Raw genomic sequence first — 23,726 nt, forward strand, 5'->3', positions numbered from 1 at the left:
TTTTCTACAACTCAAGTTCAGACTCTATTTCATTAGAGTCATCTTTCAAAAGAGACCAGGCTATAGCAGGTGCTATAAGTATAAAGAGACCAGGCTATAGCATGTGCTATAAGTATAAAGAGACCAGGCTATAACAGGTGCTATAAGTATAAAGTATAAAGAGACCAGTCTATAACATGTGCTATAAGTATAAAGAGACCAGGCTATAGCAGGTGCTATAAGTATAAAGAGACCAGGCTATAGCAGGTGCTATAAGTATAAAGAGACCAGGCTATAACAGGTGCTATAAGTATAAAGAGACCAGGCTATAACATGTGCTATAAGTATAAAGAGACCAGGCTATAACAGGTGCTATAAGTATAAAGTATAAAGAGACCAGGCTATAGCAGGTGCTATATGTATAAAGTATAAAGAGACCAGGCTATAGCAGGTGCTATAAGTATAAAGTATAAAGAGACCAGGCTATAAGGCTATAAGGCTATAACATGTGCTATAAGTATAAAGAGACCAGGCTATAACAGGTGCTATAAGTACAAAGAGACCAGGCTATAACAGGTGCTATAAGTATAAAGAGACCAGGCTATAGCAGGTGCTATAAGTATAAAGAGACCAGGCTATAACAGGTGCTATAAGTATAAAGAGACCAGGCTATAACATGTGCTATAAGTATAAAGAGACCAGGCTATAACAGGTGCTATAAGTATAAAGTATAAAGAGACCAGGCTATAGCAGGTGCTATATGTATAAAGTATAAAGAGACCAGGCTATAGCAGGTGCTATAAGTATAAAGTATAAAGAGACCAGGCTATAAGGCTATAAGGCTATAACATGTGCTATAAGTATAAAGAGACCAGGCTATAACATGTGCTATAAGTATAAAGAGACCAGGCTATAACAGGTGCTATAAGTATAAAGAGACCAGGCTATAACATGTGCTATAAGTATAAAGAGACCAGGCTATAACATGTGCTATAAGTATAAAGAGACCAGGCTATAACATGTGCTATAAGTATAAAGAGACCAGGCTATAACATGTGCTATAAGTATAAAGAGACCAGGCTATAGCAGGTGCTATAAGTATAAAGTATAAAGAGACCAGACTATAACAGGTGCTATAAGTATAAAGAGACCAGGCTATAGCAGGTGCTATAAGTATAAAGAGACCAGGCTATAACAGGTGCTATAAGTATAAAGAGACCAGGCTATAACAGGTGCTATAAGTATAAAGTATAAAGAGACCAGGCTATAACAGGTGCTATAAGTATAAAGAGACCAGGCTATAACAGGTGCTATAAGTATAAAGAGACCAGGCTATAACAGGTGCTATAAGTATAAAGAGACCAGGCTATAACAGGTGCTATAAGTATAAAGAGACCAGGCTATAGCAGGTGCTATAAGTATAAAGAGACCAGGCTATAACAGGTGCTATAAGTATAAAGAGACCAGGCTATAACAGGTGCTATAAGTATAAAGTATAAAGAGACCAGGCTATAACAGGTGCTATAAGTATAAAGAGACCAGGCTATAACAGGTGCTATAAGTATAAAGAGACCAGGCTATAACAGGTGCTATAAGTATAAAGAGACCAGGCTATAACAGGTGCTATAAGTATAAAGAGACCAGGCTATAGCAGGTGCTATAAGTATAAAGAGACCAGGCTATAACATGTGCTATAAGTATAAAGAGACCAGGCTATAGCAGGTGCTATAAGTATAAAGAGACCAGACTATAGCAGGTGCTATAAGTATAAAGAGACCAGGCTATAACAGGTGCTATAAGTATAAAGTATAAAGAGACCAGTCTATAACATGTGCTATAAGTATAAAGTATAAAGAGACCAGTCTATAACATGTGCTATAAGTATAAAGAGACCAGGCTATAGCAGGTGCTATAAGTATAAAGAGACCAGGCTATAGCAGGTGCTATAAGTATAAAGTATAAAGAGACCAGGCTATAACAGGTGCTATAAGTATAAAGAGACCAGACTATAACAGGTGCTATAAGTATAAAGAGACCAGGCTATAACATGTGCTATAAGTATAAAGTATAAAGAGACCAGGCTATAACAGGTGCTATAAGTATAAAGTATAAAGAGACCAGGCTATAACAGGTGCTATAAGTATAAAGAGACCAGGCTATAGCAGGTGCTATAAGTATAAAGTATAAAGAGACCAGGCTATAACAGGTGCTATAAGTATAAAGTATAAAGAGACCAGGCTATAACAGGTGCTATAAGTATAAAGAGACCAGGCTATAGCAGGTGCTATAAGTATAAAGTATAAAGAGACCAGGCTATAACAGGTGCTATAAGTATAAAGTATAAAGAGACCAGGCTATAACATGTGCTATAAGTATAAAGTATAAAGATACCAGGCTATAGCATGTGCTATAAGTATAAAGAGACCAGGCTATAACAGGTGCTATAAGTATAAAGAGACCAGGCTATAACATGTGCTATAAGTATAAAGAGACCAGGCTATAACAGGTGCTATAAGTATAAAGAGACCAGGCTATAGCAGGTGCTATAAGTATAAAGAGACCAGGCTATAGCAGGTGCTATAAGTATAAAGAGACCAGGCTATAGCAGGTGCTATAAGTATAAAGAGACCAGGCTATAGCAGGTGCTATAAGTATAAAGAGACCAGGCTATAACAGGTGCTATAAGTATAAAGAGACCAGGCTATAACAGGTGCTATAAGTATAAAGTATAAAGAGACCAGGCTATAACAGGTGCTATAAGTATAAAGAGACCAGGCTATAGCAGGTGCTATAAGTATAAAGTATAAAGAGACCAGGCTATAGCAGGTGCTATAAGTATAAAGAGACCAGGCTATAACAGGTGCTATAAGTATAAAGAGACCAGGCTATAACAGGTGCTATAAGTATAAAGAGACCAGGCTATAACAGGTGCTATAAGTATAAAGTATAAAGAGACCAGGCTATAACAGGTGCTATAAGTATAAAGAGACCAGGCTATAGCAGGTGCTATAAGTATAAAGTATAAAGAGACCAGGCTATAGCAGGTGCTATAAGTATAAAGAGACCAGGCTATAACAGGTGCTATAAGTATAAAGAGACCAGGCTATAACAGGTGCTATAAGTATAAAGAGACCAGGCTATAACAGGTGCTATAAGTATAAAGAGACCAGGCTATAACAGGTGCTATAAGTATAAAGAGACCAGGCTATAACATGTGCTATAAGTATAAAGTATAAAGAGACCAGGCTATAGCAGGTGCTATAAGTATAAAGAGACCAGACTATAACATGTGCTATAAGTATAAAGAGACCAGGCTGTAACATGTGCTATAAGTATAAAGTATAAAGAGACCAGGCTATAACAGGTGCTATAAGTATAAAGAGACCAGGCTATAGCAGGTGCTATAAGTATAAAGAGACCAGGCTATAGCAGGTGCTATAAGTATAAAGAGACCAGACTATAACATGTGCTATAAGTATAAAGATACCAGGCTATAGCAGGTGCTATAAGTATAAAGAGACCAGGCTATAGCAGGTGCTATAAGTATAAAGTATAAAGAGACCAGGCTATAACATGTGCTATAAGTATAAAGTATAAAGAGACCAGGCTATAACAGGTGCTATAAGTATAAAGAGACCAGGCTATAGCAGGTGCTATAAGTATAAAGAGACCAGACTATAGCATGTGCTATAAGTATAAAGAGACCAGACTATAACAGGTGCTATAAGTATAAAGAGACCAGGCTATAGCAGGTGCTATAAGTATAAAGTATAAAGAGACCAGGCTATAACATGTGCTATAAGTATAAAGAGACCAGGCTATAACAGGTGCTATAAGTATAAAGTATAAAGAGACCAGGCTATAGCAGGTGCTATAAGTATAAAGAGACCAGGCTATAACAGGTGCTATAAGTATAAAGAGACCAGGCTATAGCAGGTGCTATAAGTATAAAGAGACCAGGCTATAACAGGTGCTATAAGTATAAAGAGACCAGGCTATAACATGTGCTATAAGTATAAAGTATAAAGAGACCAGGCTATAGCAGGTGCTATATGTATAAAGTATAAAGAGACCAGGCTATAGCAGGTGCTATAAGTATAAAGTATAAAGAGACCAGGCTATAACATGTGCTATAAGTATAAAGAGACCAGGCTATAGCAGGTGCTATAAGTATAAAGAGACCAGGCTATAACAGGTGCTATAAGTATAAAGAGACCAGGCTATAGCAGGTGCTATAAGTATAAAGAGACCAGGCTATAGCAGGTGCTATAAGTATAAAGAGACCAGGCTATAACAGGTGCTATAAGTATAAAGAGACCAGGCTATAACAGGTGCTATAAGTATAAAGATACCAGGCTATAGCAGGTGCTATAAGTATAAAGAGACCAGGCTATAACATGTGCTATAAGTATAAAGAGACCAGGCTATAACATGTGCTATAAGTATAAAGAGACCAGGCTGTAACATGTGCTATAAGTATAAAGAGACCAGGCTATAGCAGGTGCTATAAGTATAAAGAGACCAGGCTATAACAGGTGCTATAAGTATAAAGAGACCAGGCTATAACAGGTGCTATAAGTATAAAGAGACCAGGCTATAGCAGGTGCTATAAGTATAAAGTATAAAGAGACCAGACTATAACAGGTGCTATAAGTATAAAGAGACCAGGCTATAGCAGGTGCTATAAGTATAAAGTATAAAGAGACCAGACTATAACAGGTGCTATAAGTATAAAGAGACCAGGCTATAGCAGGTGCTATAAGTATAAAGAGACCAGGCTATAACAGGTGCTATAAGTATAAAAAGACCAGGCTATAACAGGTGCTATAAGTATAAAGTATAAAGAGACCAGGCTATAACAGGTGCTATAAGTATAAAGTATAAAGAGACCAGGCTATAGCAGGTGCTATAAGTATAAAGAGACCAGGCTATAACATGTGCTATAAGTATAAAGAGACCAGGCTATAGCAGGTGCTATAAGTATAAAGTATAAAGAGACCAGGCTATAGCAGGTGCTATAAGTATAAAGTATAAAGAGACCAGGCTATAACAGGTGCTATAAGTATAAAGTATAAAGAGACCAGGCTATAACATGTGCTATAAGTATAAAGAGACCAGGCTATAACATGTGCTATAAGTATAAAGAGACCAGGCTATAACAGGTGCTATAAGTATAAAGAGACCAGGCTATAGCATGTGCTATAAGTATAAAGAGACCAGGCTATAGCACTGCAGGTGCTATAAGTATAAAGAGACCAGGCTATAACAGGTGCTATAAGTATAAAGAGACCAGGCTATAGCAGGTGCTATAAGTATAAAGAGACCAGGCTATAGCAGGTGCTATAAGTATAAAGTATAAAGAGACCAGGCTATAACATGTGCTATAAGTACAAAGAGACCAGGCTATAACAGGTGCTATAAGTATAAAGAGACCAGGCTATAGCAGGTGCTATAAGTATAAAGAGACCAGGCTATAGCAGGTGCTATAAGTATAAAGTATAAAGAGACCAGGCTATAGCATGTGCTATAAGTATAAAGAGACCAGGCTATAACAGGTGCTATAAGTATAAAGAGACCAGACTATAACATGTGCTATAAGTATAAAGAGACCAGGCTATAGCAGGTGCTATAAGTATAAAGAGACCAGGCTATAGCAGGTGCTATAAGTATAAAGAGACCAGGCTATAACAGGTGCTATAAGTATAAAGAGACCAGGCTATAACAGGTGCTATAAGTATAAAGAGACCAGGCTATAGCAGGTGCTATAAGTATAAAGAGACCAGGCTATAACAGGTACTATAAGTATAAAGTATAAAGAGACCAGACTATAACATGTGCTATAAGTATAAAGAGACCAGGCTATAACATGTGCTATAAGTATAAAGTATAAAGAGACCAGGCTATAGCAGGTGCTATAAGTATAAAGTACAAAGAGACCAGGCTATAACAGGTGCTATAAGTATAAAGTATAAAGAGACCAGGCTATAGCAGGTGCTATAAGTATAAAGAGACCAGACTATAACATGTGCTATAAGTATAAAGAGACCAGGCTATAACAGGTGCTATAAGTATAAAGAGACCAGGCTATAGCAGGTGCTATAAGTATAAAGAGACCAGACTATAACATGTGCTATAAGTATAAAGAGACCAGGCTATAGCAGGTGCTATAAGTATAAAGAGACCAGACTATAACATGTGCTATAAGTATAAAGAGACCAGGCTATAACAGGTGCTATAAGTATAAAGAGACCAGGCTATAGCAGGTGCTATAAGTATAAAGAGACCAGACTATAGCAGGTGCTATAAGTACAAAGAGACCAGGCTATAGCAGGTGCTATAAGTATAAAGAGACCAGGCTATAACAGGTGCTATAAGTATAAAGAGACCAGGCTATAACAGGTGCTATAAGTATAAAGAGACCAGGCTATAACATGTGCTATAAGTATAAAGTATAAAGAGACCAGGCTATAACATGTGCTATAAGTATAAAGAGACCAGACTATAGCAGGTGCTATAAGTATAAAGAGACCAGGCTATAACAGGTGCTATAAGTATAAAGAGACCAGGCTATAACAGGTGCTATAAGTATAAAGAGACCAGGCTATAACAGGTACTATAAGTATAAAGTATAAAGAGACCAGGCTATAACATGTGCTATAAGTATAAAGAGACCAGGCTATAACAGGTGCTATAAGTATAAAGTATAAAGAGACCAGGCTATAGCAGGTGCTATAAGTATAAAGAGACCAGACTATAACATGTGCTATAAGTATAAAGAGACCAGACTATAACATGTGCTATAAGTATAAAGAGACCAGGCTATAACAGGTGCTATAAGTATAAAGAGACCAGGCTATAACAGGTGCTATAAGTATAAAGAGACCAGACTATAACAGGTGCTATAAGTATAAAGAGACCAGGCTATAACAGGTGCTATAAGTATAAAGAGACCAGGCTATAACATGTGCTATAAGTATAAAGAGACCAGGCTATAACATGCGCTATAAGTATAAAGAGACCAGGCTATAACAGGTGCTATAAGTATAAAGAGACCAGGCTATAGCAGGTGCTATAAGTATAAAGAGACCAGGCTATAACATGTGCTATAAGTATAAAGTATAAAGAGACCAGGCTATAGCAGGTGCTATAAGTATAAAGTATAAAGAGACCAGGCTATAGCAGGTGCTATAAGTATAAAGTATAAAGAGACCAGGCTATAACATGTGCTATAAGTATAAAGAGACCAGGCTATAACAGGTGCTATAAGTATAAAGAGACCAGACTATAACATGTGCTATAAGTATAAAGAGACCAGGCTATAGCAGGTGCTATAAGTATAAAGAGACCAGACTATAACATGTGCTATAAGTATAAAGAGACCAGACTATAACATGTGCTATAAGTATAAAGAGACCAGGCTATAACAGGTGCTATAAGTATAAAGAGACCAGGCTATAGCAGGTGCTATAAGTATAAAGAGACCAGACTATAGCAGGTGCTATAAGTACAAAGAGACCAGACTATAGCAGGTGCTATAAGTACAAAGAGACCAGGCTATAGCAGGTGCTATAAGTATAAAGAGACCAGGCTATAACAGGTGCTATAAGTATAAAGAGACCAGGCTATAACAGGTGCTATAAGTATAAAGAGACCAGGCTATAACATGTGCTATAAGTATAAAGTATAAAGAGACCAGGCTATAACATGTGCTATAAGTATAAAGAGACCAGACTATAGCAGGTGCTATAAGTATAAAGAGACCAGGCTATAACAGGTGCTATAAGTATAAAGAGACCAGGCTATAACATGTGCTATAAGTATAAAGAGACCAGGCTATAACATGCGCTATAAGTATAAAGAGACCAGGCTATAACAGGTGCTATAAGTATAAAGAGACCAGGCTATAGCAGGTGCTATAAGTATAAAGAGACCAGGCTATAACATGTGCTATAAGTATAAAGTATAAAGAGACCAGGCTATAGCAGGTGCTATAAGTATAAAGTATAAAGAGACCAGGCTATAGCAGGTGCTATAAGTATAAAGTATAAAGAGACCAGGCTATAACATGTGCTATAAGTATAAAGAGACCAGGCTATAACAGGTGCTATAAGTATAAAGAGACCAGACTATAACATGTGCTATAAGTATAAAGAGACCAGGCTATAGCAGGTGCTATAAGTATAAAGAGACCAGACTATAACATGTGCTATAAGTATAAAGAGACCAGACTATAACATGTGCTATAAGTATAAAGTATAAAGAGACCAGGCTATAACATGTGCTATAAGTATAAAGAGACCAGGCTATAACAGGTGCTATAAGTATAAAGTATAAAGAGACCAGGCTATAACATGTGCTATAAGTATAAAGTATAAAGAGACCAGGCTATAACAGGTGCTATAAGTATAAAGAGACCAGGCTATAGCAGGTGCTATAAGTATAAAGAGACCAGACTATAGCATGTGCTATAAGTATAAAGAGACCAGACTATAACAGGTGCTATAAGTATAAAGAGACCAGGCTATAGCAGGTGCTATAAGTATAAAGTATAAAGAGACCAGGCTATAACATGTGCTATAAGTATAAAGAGACCAGGCTATAACAGGTGCTATAAGTATAAAGTATAAAGAGACCAGGCTATAGCAGGTGCTATAAGTATAAAGAGACCAGGCTATAACAGGTGCTATAAGTATAAAGAGACCAGGCTATAGCAGGTGCTATAAGTATAAAGAGACCAGGCTATAACAGGTGCTATAAGTATAAAGAGACCAGGCTATAACATGTGCTATAAGTATAAAGTATAAAGAGACCAGGCTATAGCAGGTGCTATATGTATAAAGTATAAAGAGACCAGGCTATAGCAGGTGCTATAAGTATAAAGTATAAAGAGACCAGGCTATAACATGTGCTATAAGTATAAAGAGACCAGGCTATAGCAGGTGCTATAAGTATAAAGAGACCAGGCTATAACAGGTGCTATAAGTATAAAGAGACCAGGCTATAGCAGGTGCTATAAGTATAAAGAGACCAGGCTATAGCAGGTGCTATAAGTATAAAGAGACCAGGCTATAACAGGTGCTATAAGTATAAAGAGACCAGGCTATAACAGGTGCTATAAGTATAAAGATACCAGGCTATAGCAGGTGCTATAAGTATAAAGAGACCAGGCTATAACATGTGCTATAAGTATAAAGAGACCAGGCTATAACATGTGCTATAAGTATAAAGAGACCAGGCTGTAACATGTGCTATAAGTATAAAGAGACCAGGCTATAGCAGGTGCTATAAGTATAAAGAGACCAGGCTATAACAGGTGCTATAAGTATAAAGAGACCAGGCTATAACAGGTGCTATAAGTATAAAGAGACCAGGCTATAGCAGGTGCTATAAGTATAAAGTATAAAGAGACCAGACTATAACAGGTGCTATAAGTATAAAGAGACCAGGCTATAGCAGGTGCTATAAGTATAAAGTATAAAGAGACCAGACTATAACAGGTGCTATAAGTATAAAGAGACCAGGCTATAGCAGGTGCTATAAGTATAAAGAGACCAGGCTATAACAGGTGCTATAAGTATAAAAAGACCAGGCTATAACAGGTGCTATAAGTATAAAGTATAAAGAGACCAGGCTATAACAGGTGCTATAAGTATAAAGTATAAAGAGACCAGGCTATAGCAGGTTCTATAAGTATAAAGAGACCAGGCTATAACATGTGCTATAAGTATAAAGAGACCAGGCTATAGCAGGTGCTATAAGTATAAAGTATAAAGAGACCAGGCTATAGCAGGTGCTATAAGTATAAAGTATAAAGAGACCAGGCTATAACAGGTGCTATAAGTATAAAGTATAAAGAGACCAGGCTATAACATGTGCTATAAGTATAAAGAGACCAGGCTATAACATGTGCTATAAGTATAAAGAGACCAGGCTATAACAGGTGCTATAAGTATAAAGAGACCAGGCTATAGCATGTGCTATAAGTATAAAGAGACCAGGCTATAGCAGGTGCTATAAGTATAAAGAGACCAGGCTATAACAGGTGCTATAAGTATAAAGAGACCAGGCTATAGCAGGTGCTATAAGTATAAAGAGACCAGGCTATAGCAGGTGCTATAAGTATAAAGTATAAAGAGACCAGGCTATAACATGTGCTATAAGTACAAAGAGACCAGGCTATAACAGGTGCTATAAGTATAAAGAGACCAGGCTATAGCAGGTGCTATAAGTATAAAGAGACCAGGCTATAGCAGGTGCTATAAGTATAAAGTATAAAGAGACCAGGCTATAGCATGTGCTATAAGTATAAAGAGACCAGGCTATAACAGGTGCTATAAGTATAAAGAGACCAGACTATAACATGTGCTATAAGTATAAAGAGACCAGGCTATAGCAGGTGCTATAAGTATAAAGAGACCAGGCTATAGCAGGTGCTATAAGTATAAAGAGACCAGGCTATAACAGGTGCTATAAGTATAAAGAGACCAGGCTATAACAGGTGCTATAAGTATAAAGAGACCAGGCTATAGCAGGTGCTATAAGTATAAAGAGACCAGACTATAACATGTGCTATAAGTATAAAGAGACCAGGCTATAACATGTGCTATAAGTATAAAGTATAAAGAGACCAGGCTATAGCAGGTGCTATAAGTATAAAGTACAAAGAGACCAGGCTATAACAGGTGCTATAAGTATAAAGTATAAAGAGACCAGGCTATAGCAGGTGCTATAAGTATAAAGAGACCAGACTATAACATGTGCTATAAGTATAAAGAGACCAGGCTATAACAGGTGCTATAAGTATAAAGAGACCAGGCTATAGCAGGTGCTATAAGTATAAAGAGACCAGACTATAACATGTGCTATAAGTATAAAGAGACCAGGCTATAGCAGGTGCTATAAGTATAAAGAGACCAGACTATAACATGTGCTATAAGTATAAAGAGACCAGGCTATAACAGGTGCTATAAGTATAAAGAGACCAGGCTATAGCAGGTGCTATAAGTATAAAGAGACCAGACTATAGCAGGTGCTATAAGTACAAAGAGACCAGGCTATAGCAGGTGCTATAAGTATAAAGAGACCAGGCTATAACAGGTGCTATAAGTATAAAGAGACCAGGCTATAACAGGTGCTATAAGTATAAAGAGACCAGGCTATAACATGTGCTATAAGTATAAAGTATAAAGAGACCAGGCTATAACATGTGCTATAAGTATAAAGAGACCAGACTATAGCAGGTGCTATAAGTATAAAGAGACCAGGCTATAACAGGTGCTATAAGTATAAAGAGACCAGGCTATAACAGGTGCTATAAGTATAAAGAGACCAGGCTATAACAGGTACTATAAGTATAAAGTATAAAGAGACCAGGCTATAACATGTGCTATAAGTATAAAGAGACCAGGCTATAACAGGTGCTATAAGTATAAAGTATAAAGAGACCAGGCTATAGCAGGTGCTATAAGTATAAAGAGACCAGACTATAACATGTGCTATAAGTATAAAGAGACCAGACTATAACATGTGCTATAAGTATAAAGAGACCAGGCTATAACAGGTGCTATAAGTATAAAGAGACCAGGCTATAACAGGTGCTATAAGTATAAAGAGACCAGACTATAACAGGTGCTATAAGTATAAAGAGACCAGGCTATAACAGGTGCTATAAGTATAAAGAGACCAGGCTATAACATGTGCTATAAGTATAAAGAGACCAGGCTATAACATGCGCTATAAGTATAAAGAGACCAGGCTATAACAGGTGCTATAAGTATAAAGAGACCAGGCTATAGCAGGTGCTATAAGTATAAAGAGACCAGGCTATAACATGTGCTATAAGTATAAAGTATAAAGAGACCAGGCTATAGCAGGTGCTATAAGTATAAAGTATAAAGAGACCAGGCTATAGCAGGTGCTAGAAGTATAAAGTATAAAGAGACCAGGCTATAACATGTGCTATAAGTATAAAGAGACCAGGCTATAACAGGTGCTATAAGTATAAAGAGACCAGACTATAACATGTGCTATAAGTATAAAGAGACCAGGCTATAGCAGGTGCTATAAGTATAAAGAGACCAGACTATAACATGTGCTATAAGTATAAAGAGACCAGACTATAACATGTGCTATAAGTATAAAGAGACCAGGCTATAACAGGTGCTATAAGTATAAAGAGACCAGGCTATAGCAGGTGCTATAAGTATAAAGAGACCAGACTATAGCAGGTGCTATAAGTACAAAGAGACCAGGCTATAACAGGTGCTATAAGTATAAAGAGACCAGGCTATAGCAGGTGCTATAAGTATAAAGAGACCAGGCTATAGCAGGTGCTATAAGTATAAAGAGACCAGGCTATAACAGGTGCTATAAGTATAAAGAGACCAGGCTATAACATGTGCTATAAGTATAAAGTATAAAGAGACCAGGCTATAACATGTGCTATAAGTATAAAGAGACCAGACTTTAGCAGGTGCTATAAGTATAAAGAGACCAGGCTATAACAGGTGCTATAAGTATAAAGAGACCAGGCTATAACAGGTGCTATAAGTATAAAGAGACCAGGCTATAACAGGTGCTATAAGTATAAAGTATAAAGAGACCAGGCTATAACATGTGCTATAAGTATAAAGAGACCAGGCTATAACAGGTGCTATAAGTATAAAGTATAAAGAGACCAGGCTATAACATGTGCTATAAGTATAAAGAGACCAGGCTATAACAGGTGCTATAAGTATAAAGAGACCAGGCTATAACAGGTGCTATAAGTACAAAGAGACCAGGCTATAACATGTGCTATAAGTATAAAGTATAAAGAGACCAGGCTATAACATGTGCTATAAGTATAAAGAGACCAGGCTATAACATGTGCTATAAGTATAAAGAGACCAGGCTATAACAGGTGCTATAAGTATAAAGAGACCAGACTATAACAGGTGCTATAAGTATAAAGAGACCAGGCTATAACAGGTGCTATAAGTATAAAGAGACCAGGCTATAACATGTGCTATAAGTATAAAGTGACCAGGCTATAACATGTGCTATAAGTATAAAGAGACCAGGCTATAGCATGTGCTATAAGTATAAAGAGACCAGGCTATAACAGGTGCTATAAGTATAAAGAGACCAGGCTATAGCAGGTGCTATAAGTATAAAGAGACCAGACTATAACATGTGCTATAAGTATAAAGAGACCAGACTATAACATGTGCTATAAGTATAAAGTATAAAGAGACCAGGCTATAGCAGGTGCTATAAGTATAAAGTACAAAGAGACCAGGCTATAACAGGTGCTATAAGTATAAAGTATAAAGAGACCAGGCTATAGCAGGTGCTATAAGTATAAAGAGACCAGACTATAACATGTGCTATAAGTATAAAGAGACCAGGCTATAACAGGTGCTATAAGTATAAAGAGACCAGGCTATAGCAGGTGCTATAAGTATAAAGAGACCAGACTATAACATGTGCTATAAGTATAAAGAGACCAGGCTATAGCAGGTGCTATAAGTATAAAGAGACCAGACTATAACATGTGCTATAAGTATAAAGAGACCAGGCTATAACAGGTGCTATAAGTATAAAGAGACCAGGCTATAGCAGGTGCTATAAGTATAAAGAGACCAGACTATAGCAGGTGCTATAAGTACAAAGAGACCAGGCTATAGCAGGTGCTATAAGTATAAAGAGACCAGGCTATAACAGGTGCTATAAGTATAAAGAGACCAGGCTATAACAGCTGCTATAAGTATAAAGAGACCAGGCTATAACATGTGCTATAAGTATAAAGTATAAAGAGACCAGGCTATAACATGTGCTATAAGTATAAAGAGACCAGACTATAGCAGGTGCTATAAGTATAAAGAGACCAGGCTATAACAGGTGCTATAAGTATAAAGAGACCAGGCTATAACAGGTGCTATAAGTATAAAGAGACCAGGCTATAACAGGTACTATAAGTATAAAGTATAAAGAGACCAGGCTATAACATGTGCTATAAGTATAAAGAGACCAGGCTATAACAGGTGCTATAAGTATAAAGTATAAAGAGACCAGGCTATAACATGTGCTATAAGTATAAAGAGACCAGGCTATAACAGGTGCTATAAGTATAAAGAGACCAGGCTATAACAGGTGCTATAAGTACAAAGAGACCAGGCTATAACATGTGCTATAAGTATAAAGTATAAAGAGACCAGGCTATAACATGTGCTATAAGTATAAAGAGACCAGGCTATAACATGTGCTATAAGTATAAAGAGACCAGGCTATAACAGGTGCTATAAGTATAAAGAGACCAGACTATAACAGGTGCTATAAGTATAAAGAGACCAGGCTATAACAGGTGCTATAAGTATAAAGAGACCAGGCTATAACATGTGCTATAAGTATAAAGAGACCAGGCTATAACATGCGCTATAAGTATAAAGAGACCAGGCTATAACAGCTGCTATAAGTATAAAGAGACCAGGCTATAGCAGGTGCTATAAGTATAAAGAGACCAGGCTATAACATGTGCTATAAGTATAAAGTATAAAGAGACCAGGCTATAGCAGGTGCTATAAGTATAAAGTATAAAGAGACCAGGCTATAGCAGGTGCTATAAGTATAAAGTATAAAGAGACCAGGCTATAACATGTGCTATAAGTATAAAGAGACCAGGCTATAACAGGTGCTATAAGTATAAAGAGACCAGGCTATAGCAGGTGCTATAAGTATAAAGAGACCAGACTATAACATGTGCTATAAGTATAAAGAGACCAGGCTATAGCAGGTGCTATAAGTATAAAGAGACCAGACTATAACATGTGCTATAAGTATAAAGAGACCAGACTATAACATGTGCTATAAGTATAAAGAGACCAGGCTATAACAGGTGCTATAAGTATAAAGAGACCAGGCTATAGCAGGTGCTATAAGTATAAAGAGACCAGACTATAGCAGGTGCTATAAGTACAAAGAGACCAGGCTATAACAGGTGCTATAAGTATAAAGAGACCAGGCTATAGCAGGTGCTATAAGTATAAAGAGACCAGGCTATAGCAGGTGCTATAAGTATAAAGAGACCAGGCTATAACAGGTGCTATAAGTATAAAGAGACCAGGCTATAACATGTGCTATAAGTATAAAGTATAAAGAGACCAGGCTATAACATGTGCTATAAGTATAAAGAGACCAGACTATAGCAGGTGCTATAAGTATAAAGAGACCAGGCTATAACAGGTGCTATAAGTATAAAGAGACCAGGCTATAACAGGTGCTATAAGTATAAAGAGACCAGGCTATAACAGGTGCTATAAGTATAAAGTATAAAGAGACCAGGCTATAACATGTGCTATAAGTATAAAGAGACCAGGCTATAACAGGTGCTATAAGTATAAAGTATAAAGAGACCAGGCTATAACATGTGCTATAAGTATAAAGAGACCAGGCTATAACAGGTGCTATAAGTATAAAGAGACCAGGCTATAACAGGTGCTATAAGTACAAAGAGACCAGGCTATAACATGTGCTATAAGTATAAAGTATAAAGAGACCAGGCTATAACATGTGCTATAAGTATAAAGAGACCAGGCTATAACATGTGCTATAAGTATAAAGAGACCAGGCTATAACAGGTGCTATAAGTATAAAGAGACCAGACTATAACAGGTGCTATAAGTATAAAGAGACCAGGCTATAACAGGTGCTATAAGTATAAAGAGACCAGGCTATAACATGTGCTATAAGTATAAAGAGACCAGGCTATAACATGTGCTATAAGTATAAAGAGACCAGGCTATAGCATGTGCTATAAGTATAAAGAGACCAGGCTATAACAGGTGCTATAAGTATAAAGTATAAAGAGACCAGGCTATAGCATGTGCTATAAGTATAAAGAGACCAGGCTATAACATGTGCTATAAGTATAAAGAGACCAGGCTATAACATGTGCTATAAGTATAAAGAGACCAGGCTATAGCATGTGCTATAAGTATAAAGAGACCAGGCTATAACAGGTGCTATAAGTATAAAGAGACCAGGCTATAACAGGTGCTATAAGTATAAAGAGACCAGGCTATAACATGTGCTATAAGTATAAAGAGACCAGACTATAGCATGTGCTATAAGTACAAAGAGACCAGGCTATAGCAGGTGCTATAAGTATAAAGAGACCAGGCTATAGCAGGTGCTATAAGTATAAAGAGACCAGGCTATAACATGTGCTATAAGTATAAAGTATAAAGAGACCAGGCTATAACAGGTGCTATAAGTATAAAGAGACCAGGCTATAACATGTGCTATAAGTATAAAGAGACCAGGCTATAACAGGTGCTATAAGTATAAAGAGACCAGGCTATAGCAGGTGCTATAAGTATAAAGTATAAAGAGACCAGGCTATAGCAGGTGCTATAAGTATAAAGTATAAAGAGACCAGGCTATAACATGTGCTATAAGTATAAAGAGACCAGGCTATAACAGGTGCTATAAGTATAAAGAGACCAGGCTATAACAGGTGCTATAAGTATAAAGAGACCAGGCTATAACAGGTGCTATAAGTATAAAGAGACCAGGCTATAGCAGGTGCTATAAGTATAAAGAGACCAGGCTATAGCAGGTGCTATAAGTATAAAGAGACCAGGCTATAACATGTGCTATAAGTATAAAGAGACCAGGCTATAACATGTGCTATAAGTATAAAGAGACCAGACTATAACAGGTGCTATAAGTATAAAGAGACCAGGCTATAACAGGTGCTATAAGTATAAAGAGACCAGGCTATAGCAGGTGCTATAAGTATAAAGAGACCAGGCTATAGCAGGTGCTATAAGTATAAAGAGACCAGGCTATAACAGGTGCTATAAGTATAAAGAGACCAGGCTATAGCAGGTGCTATAAGTATAAAGAGACCAGGCTATAGCAGGTGCTATAAGTATAAAGAGACCAGGCTATAACAGGTGCTATAAGTATAAAGTATAAAGAGACCAGGCTATAACAGGTGCTATAAGTATAAAGAGACCAGGCTATAGCAGGTGCTATAAGTATAAAGAGACCAGGCTATAGCAGGTGCTATAAGTATAAAGAGACCAGGCTATAGCAGGTGCTATAAGTATAAAGAGACCAGGCTATAACAGGTGCTATAAGTATAAAGAGACCAGGCTATAGCAGGTGCTATAAGTATAAAGAGACCAGGCTATAGCATGTGCTATAAGTATAAAGAGACCAGGCTATAACAGGTGCTATAAGTATAAAGAGACCAGGCTATAACAGGTGCTATAAGTATAAAGAGACCAGGCTATAGCAGGTGCTATAAGTATAAAGTATAAAGAGACCAGGCTATAACAGGTGCTATAAGTATAAAGAGACCAGGCTATAACATGTGCTATAAGTATAAAGAGACCAGGCTATAACAGGTGCTATAAGTATAAAGAGACCAGGCTATAACATGTGCTATAAGTATAAAGAGACCAGGCTATAGCAGGTGCTATAAGTATAAAGTATAAAGAGACCAGGCTATAACATGTGCTATAAGTATAAAGAGACCAGGCTATAGCAGGTGCTATAAGTATAAAGAGACCAGACTATAACATGTGCTATAAGTATAAAGAGACCAGGCTATAGCAGGTGCTATAAGTATAAAGTATAAAGAGACCAGGCTATAGCAGGTGCTATAAGTATAAAGAGACCAGGCTATAACATGTGCTATAAGTATAAAGAGACCAGGCTATAACATGTGCTATAAGTATAAAGAGACCAGGCTATAACATGTGCTATAAGTATAAAGAGACCAGGCTATAACAGGTGCTATAAGTATAAAGAGACCAGGCTATAGCAGGTGCTATAAGTATAAAGAGACCAGGCTATAGCAGGTGCTATAAGTATAAAGAGACCAGGCTATAACAGGTGCTATAAGTATAAAGTATAAAGAGACCAGGCTATAACAGGTGCTATAAGTATAAAGAGACCAGGCTATAACATGTGCTATAAGTATAAAGAGACCAGGCTATAACATGTGCTATAAGTATAAAGAGACCAGGCTATAACAGGTGCTATAAGTATAAAGAGACCAGGCTATAACAGGTGCTATAAGTATAAAGAGACCAGGATATAGCAGGTGCTATAAGTATAAAGAGACCAGGCTATAGCAGGTGCTATAAGTATAAAGTATAAAGAGACCAGGCTATAACATGTGCTATAAGTATAAAGAGACCAGGCTATAGCAGGTGCTATAAGTATAAAGAGACCAGACTATAACATGTGCTATAAGTATAAAGAGACCAGGCTATAACAGGTGCTATAAGTATAAAGAGACCAGGCTATAGCAGGTGCTATAAGTATAAAGTATAAAGAGACCAGGCTATAACATGTGCTATAAGTATAAAGAGACCAGGCTATAGCAGGTGCTATAAGTATAAAGAGACCAGGATATAGCAGGTGCTATAAGTATAAAGAGACCAGGCTATAACAGGTGCTATAAGTATAAAGAGACCAGGATATAGCAGGTGCTATAAGTATAAAGAGACCAGGCTATAGCAGGTGCTATAAGTATAAAGTATAAAGAGACCAGGCTATAACATGTGCTATAAGTATAAAGAGACCAGGCTATAGCAGGTGCTATAAGTATAAAGAGACCAGACTATAACATGTGCTATAAGTATAAAGAGACCAGGCTATAACATGTGCTATAAGTATAAAGAGACCAGGCTATAACATGTGCTATAAGTATAAAGAGACCAGGCTATAACATGTGCTATAAGTATAAAGAGACCAGGCTGTAACATGTGCTATAAGTATAAAGAGACCAGGCTATAGCAGGTGCTATAAGTATAAAGAGACCAGGCTATAACAGGTGCTATAAGTATAAAGAGACCAGGCTATAACAGGTGCTATAAGTATAAAGAGACCAGGCTATAGCAGGTGCTATAAGTATAAAGAGACCAGGCTATAACATGTGCTATAAGTATAAAGAGACCAGGCTATAACAGGTGCTATAAGTATAAAGAGACCAGGCTATAACAGGTGCTATAAGTATAAAGAGACCAGGCTATAACAGGTGCTATAAGTATAAAGAGACCAGGCTATAACAGGTGCTATAAGTATAAAGAGACCAGGCTATAGCAGGTGCTATAAGTATAAAGAGACCAGGCTATAACAGGTGCTATAAGTATAAAGAGACCAGGCTATAGCAGGTGCTATAAGTATAAAGAGACCAGGCTATAACAGGTGCTATAAGTATAAAGTATAAAGAGACCAGGCTATAACATGTGCTATAAGTATAAAGAGACCAGGCTATAACAGGTGCTATAAGTATAAAGAGACCAGGCTATAGCAGGTGCTATAAGTATAAAGAGACCAGGCTATAACAGGTGCTATAAGTATAAAGTATAAAGAGACCAGGCTATAGCAGGTGCTATAAGTATAAAGAGACCAGGCTATAACAGGTGCTATAAGTATAAAGAGACCAGGCTATAACATGTGCTATAAGTATAAAGAGACCAGGCTATAACAGGTGCTATAAGTATAAAGTATAAAGAGACCAGGCTATAACAGGTGCTATAAGTATAAAGAGACCAGACTATAGCATGTGCTATAAGTATAAAGAGACCAGGCTATAACAGGTGCTATAAGTATAAAGTATAAAGAGACCAGGCTATAACAGGTGCTATAAGTATAAAGAGACCAGGCTATAGCAGGTGCTATAAGTATAAAGTATAAAGAGACCAGGCTATAGCAGGTGCTATAAGTATAAAGAGACCAGGCTATAACAGGTGCTATAAGTATAAAGTATAAAGAGACCAGGCTATAACATGTGCTATAAGTATAAAGTATAAAGAGACCAGGCTATAGCAGGTGCTATAAGTATAAAGTATAAAGAGACCAGGCTATAACATGTGCTATAAGTATAAAGTATAAAGAGACCAGGCTATAGCAGGTGCTATAAGTATAAAGAGACCAGGCTATAGCAGGTGCTATAAGTATAAAGAGACCAGGCTATAACAGGTGCTATAAGTATAAAGAGACCAGGCTATAGCAGGTGCTATAAGTATAAAGTATAAAGAGACCAGGCTATAGCAGGTGCTATAAGTATAAAGAGACCAGGCTATAGCATGTGCTATAAGTATAAAGAGACCAGGCTATAACATGTGCTATAAGTATAAAGTATAAAGAGACCAGGCTATAGCAGGTGCTATAAGTATAAAGTATAAAGAGACCAGGCTATAGCAGGTGCTATAAGTATAAAGAGACCAGACTATAGCAGGTGCTATAAGTATAAAGAGACCAGGCTATAACAGGTGCTATAAGTATAAAGAGACCAGGCTATAACAGGTGCTATAAGTATAAAGAGACCAGACTATAACAGGTGCTATAAGTATAAAGAGACCAGGCTATAACATGTGCTATAAGTATAAAGAGACCAGGCTATAACATGTGCTATAAGTATAAAGAGACCAGACTATAACATGTGCTATAAGTATAAAGAGACCAGGCTATAACAGGTGCTATAAGTATAAAGAGACCAGGCTATAACAGATGCTATAAGTATAAAGAGACCAGGCTATAACAGGTGCTATAAGTATAAAGAGACCAGGCTATAACATGTGCTATAAGTATAAAGTATGTTGTTTTGGTTTGCAAAAAAAATATGCAGTCCTCAAAAATGAAAACTAAAATAGCCACTTGTGGGGGCGCAGGTTAAGAGGCCGGTGCGGTGTGGTGACCCATATGTAAGAGACCTTCACTAAACAATGACCTCCCTGCTTTTTGGAACGATGTAAATCCATAGATGATGGAATACAATAATAATGCCTGTTTCCAACATCTAAAAAAAAATTCAAATAAAAAACACTGCTGCAAGTGCTTTTCAGATGGACTACCAGAGGGGCTGTGTGGTCTAAGAAGTTACGCCACGATATATATACTTTCTTGCTGTACTTCTAGGCTATTACAGTACAGTACAGTAGAGTACGTACCTGTCCGACCTCCTCCACATCAACATTCCCACCCGGTCCCTCAGGTCTGCCTCCTCCATCAACCTGACCGTCCCCCTGGCCCGTCTGTCCACCATGGGGTCAAGAGCCTTCAGCTGCTCTGCCCCCCCCCCCCCTCTGGAACTCCCCCCCCCAGCCCGTCTGTCCACCATGGGGTCAAGAGCCTTCAGCTGCTCTGCCCCCCCCCCCCCCCTCTGGAACTCCCCCCCCCAGCCCGTCTGTCCACCATGGGGTCAATAGCCTTCAGCTGCTCTGCCCCCCCCCCCCCCCCCCCTCTGGAACTCCCCCCCCCCCCCCCCCCAGCCCGTCTGTCCACCATGGGGTCAAGAGCCTTCAGCTGCTCTGCCCCCCGCCTCTGGAACCCCCCCCTCTGGAACCCCCCCCCCCTCTGGAACTCCCCCCCCCCCCCCCGACATCAGGAACATTGACTCCATCATCCCATTTAAAACCCACCTCAAAACCCACCTGTTTAGGCGTACGTCTGATTTTATTTTAAACTTGATTGTGATTACTGTATATTTTATTCCATTATTTTATTCCATTTTTATTCCATTTTTATTCTATTTTACTCTACTCTTATCCTAGGCAACTTGATTCGATTTGTGTTATTATTCTAATTTGTGACCTGTCCTGTCTAAATGTTTAAATGTTGAGCGATTTGTAGTGCCAAATTTCCCACGGGATAATAAAAGTATTTCTATTCTATTCTATTCTATTCTATTGTAAATGAACTGTTTTTAATTGTTGTGCTGCGACCTTGAGTGTCCTGAAAGGCGCTTTATAAATAAAATGTATTATTATTATTATTATTATTATTATTATTATTATTATTATTATTATTATTATTATTATTATTATTATTATTATAAGCTATACCTGCCGTTTCGATTTTTGCAGGGTTTACGGATAATCTTCTCTGACGGATCGCGAATAATCTACCGGCTGAGTGGAGCAGCAGGGGGCGCTGGTGCCACGGTCCGGATCTACATGGACAGCTATGAGAAGGAGGACGTCTTCCAAGACACACAGGTAGGTAGGGAGTCTCTGTCACGTTCAAAGTGACTTAAAAAAAAATATATATTATATATTTAAACTTTTTTTATTGCATTTTCCATTATTCAGACAGTCTCTTTACATGTTTTCCACATCACATCATTGTGATACAAAACTAAAAGGATCGGAAAACCAACCTGAAAATTATAAAAAAAAAAAAAAAAAAAATTATCTACTTTTTTCCTCCCTTTTCTGTGATTTTTCTCCCCATCCCAATTTCCTCTCGTGCCAATTCTCCCCTCCCCTGTCCTGATCGTTGCTCGCATGTGCCCCCCACTGGTTGGTCGTAGGGAGGATAGAAGCCTTGCATCACGTGTCCCCTCCGATACATGTGGAGGCAGCCAGTCACTTCTTTTCACCCGCCAGCGCGGACTCTCATTGGCGAGGTGTAACGTGTGGGAGGCTCACACTGCCCCCGCCATTTTCCTGACTTTGCTGTGCAGGCGTCCCCCAACCGACCTGTAGGAGTCGCTGTTTACAATGACCAGGATACCACCCATCGACTCCCCTCCCCCGCTGGCTCTGCCAATTGAGTCAGTATGACGGCCGGCCCAAGCCGGAGGCAACGCTGACAGCCGGATTCAAGACCGGTGTCTCTTGCGTTGGTGACGAGCGCAATGTCCGCTGCGCCACCCAGCCGCCACCTGAATATTTTTTTATAATAATAATAATAATTAAATATTATAAATAAATAAATAAATAAATAAATAAATAAATAAATAAATAAATAAATAAATAATAAATAAATAAATAATAATAAATAAATAAATAAATAAATAAATAAATAAAATAAATTTACAAAATTAAACAAACAAACGAACAACAACAACAACAACAACAACAACAAAAATAATAATAAAAAAAGAGAAATACAGTCCAGCACATTCCTCACCCTGATCATATAATCAGTCGTTACATGTTACATGTTACGGTTACACATGGCATATCTATTGTATAATTATAAAATGCACAGAGAATATAAATCGGACCTAAGATATCCTGACTTTTATTTACCTATCGTTCTCAAATATGGACCCCAAGTCTTTTTGAACACATGTACGCTATTATTAACTTTGTGTATATAAGTTGCTCAAAAGAGGTTAATCTAGCGAGCTCATCATTCCACTCTCTGAAGCGGATGTTCTCTGTTAATTTCCAATGTCTCTCAATACTATCCTACATCCTGTTAAGTTGTTCAAAGTGACTTTGATGGAAAAAGCCAAGAGACACCTACATTTAAATCCACACAAATACATTCTTGAATATAAAAAATATATATCTTGAGTCCATAGTCCAGAAGTAAATAATCCAAAATGTAAGCCTTTTTTTTTTATCCGCTTAAATGTTCTAGCTATTTCCTATAACTATTCAAGATGAATGTCTTAATCGAAGCCTGTGTCTGTGAAACCACCCAAGGTGTGCTGCCTAAAGCTTAAGAGTTAAAAGAACACAGCAAAATTTTTGGGAAATTAGCTTATCAGCCGAAGGCTAACCGGTCATGTCCGCTTCTATTCATTGTGCTAAGCTAGGCTAACGTGCAGCCAGATAGCTTTCTACTGAACGCACAGAGAGGAGACTGGTATCTATCTTCTTGTCTATCTCTCTCTTCCTCTCTTCCTTTAACCCTTTAACCCTTTCACTACCACACTACCAAAGGGTTAACCCTTACACTGCGACAAGACAGAAGGTTAATAACCCTTTCACTGCCAACACGGCAAAGGGTTA

The 23,726-nt window shown here is 37.7% G+C and overlaps 1 protein-coding gene across 1 annotated transcript in view; it reads left to right on the top strand.

Annotated features, from left to right (window-relative positions):
- Nucleotides 1-23,726, top strand: part of LOC311243432 (phosphoglucomutase-1-like) — a gene marked incomplete at both ends in the record, with an annotated part of 107,919 nt that overhangs the window by 64,039 nt on the left and 20,154 nt on the right. The window contains one exon of the mRNA XM_084332663.1: nt 21,846-21,977. Within this exon, the coding sequence (XP_084188789.1) occupies nt 21,846-21,977 (132 nt within the window). The remainder of the gene's footprint in view (nt 1-21,845; nt 21,978-23,726) is intronic.

This window comes from Notolepis coatsorum (genome assembly GCF_963971535.1).
Source record: "Notolepis coatsorum genome assembly, chromosome: 17".
Lineage (NCBI taxonomy): Eukaryota > Metazoa > Chordata > Actinopteri > Aulopiformes > Paralepididae > Notolepis > Notolepis coatsorum.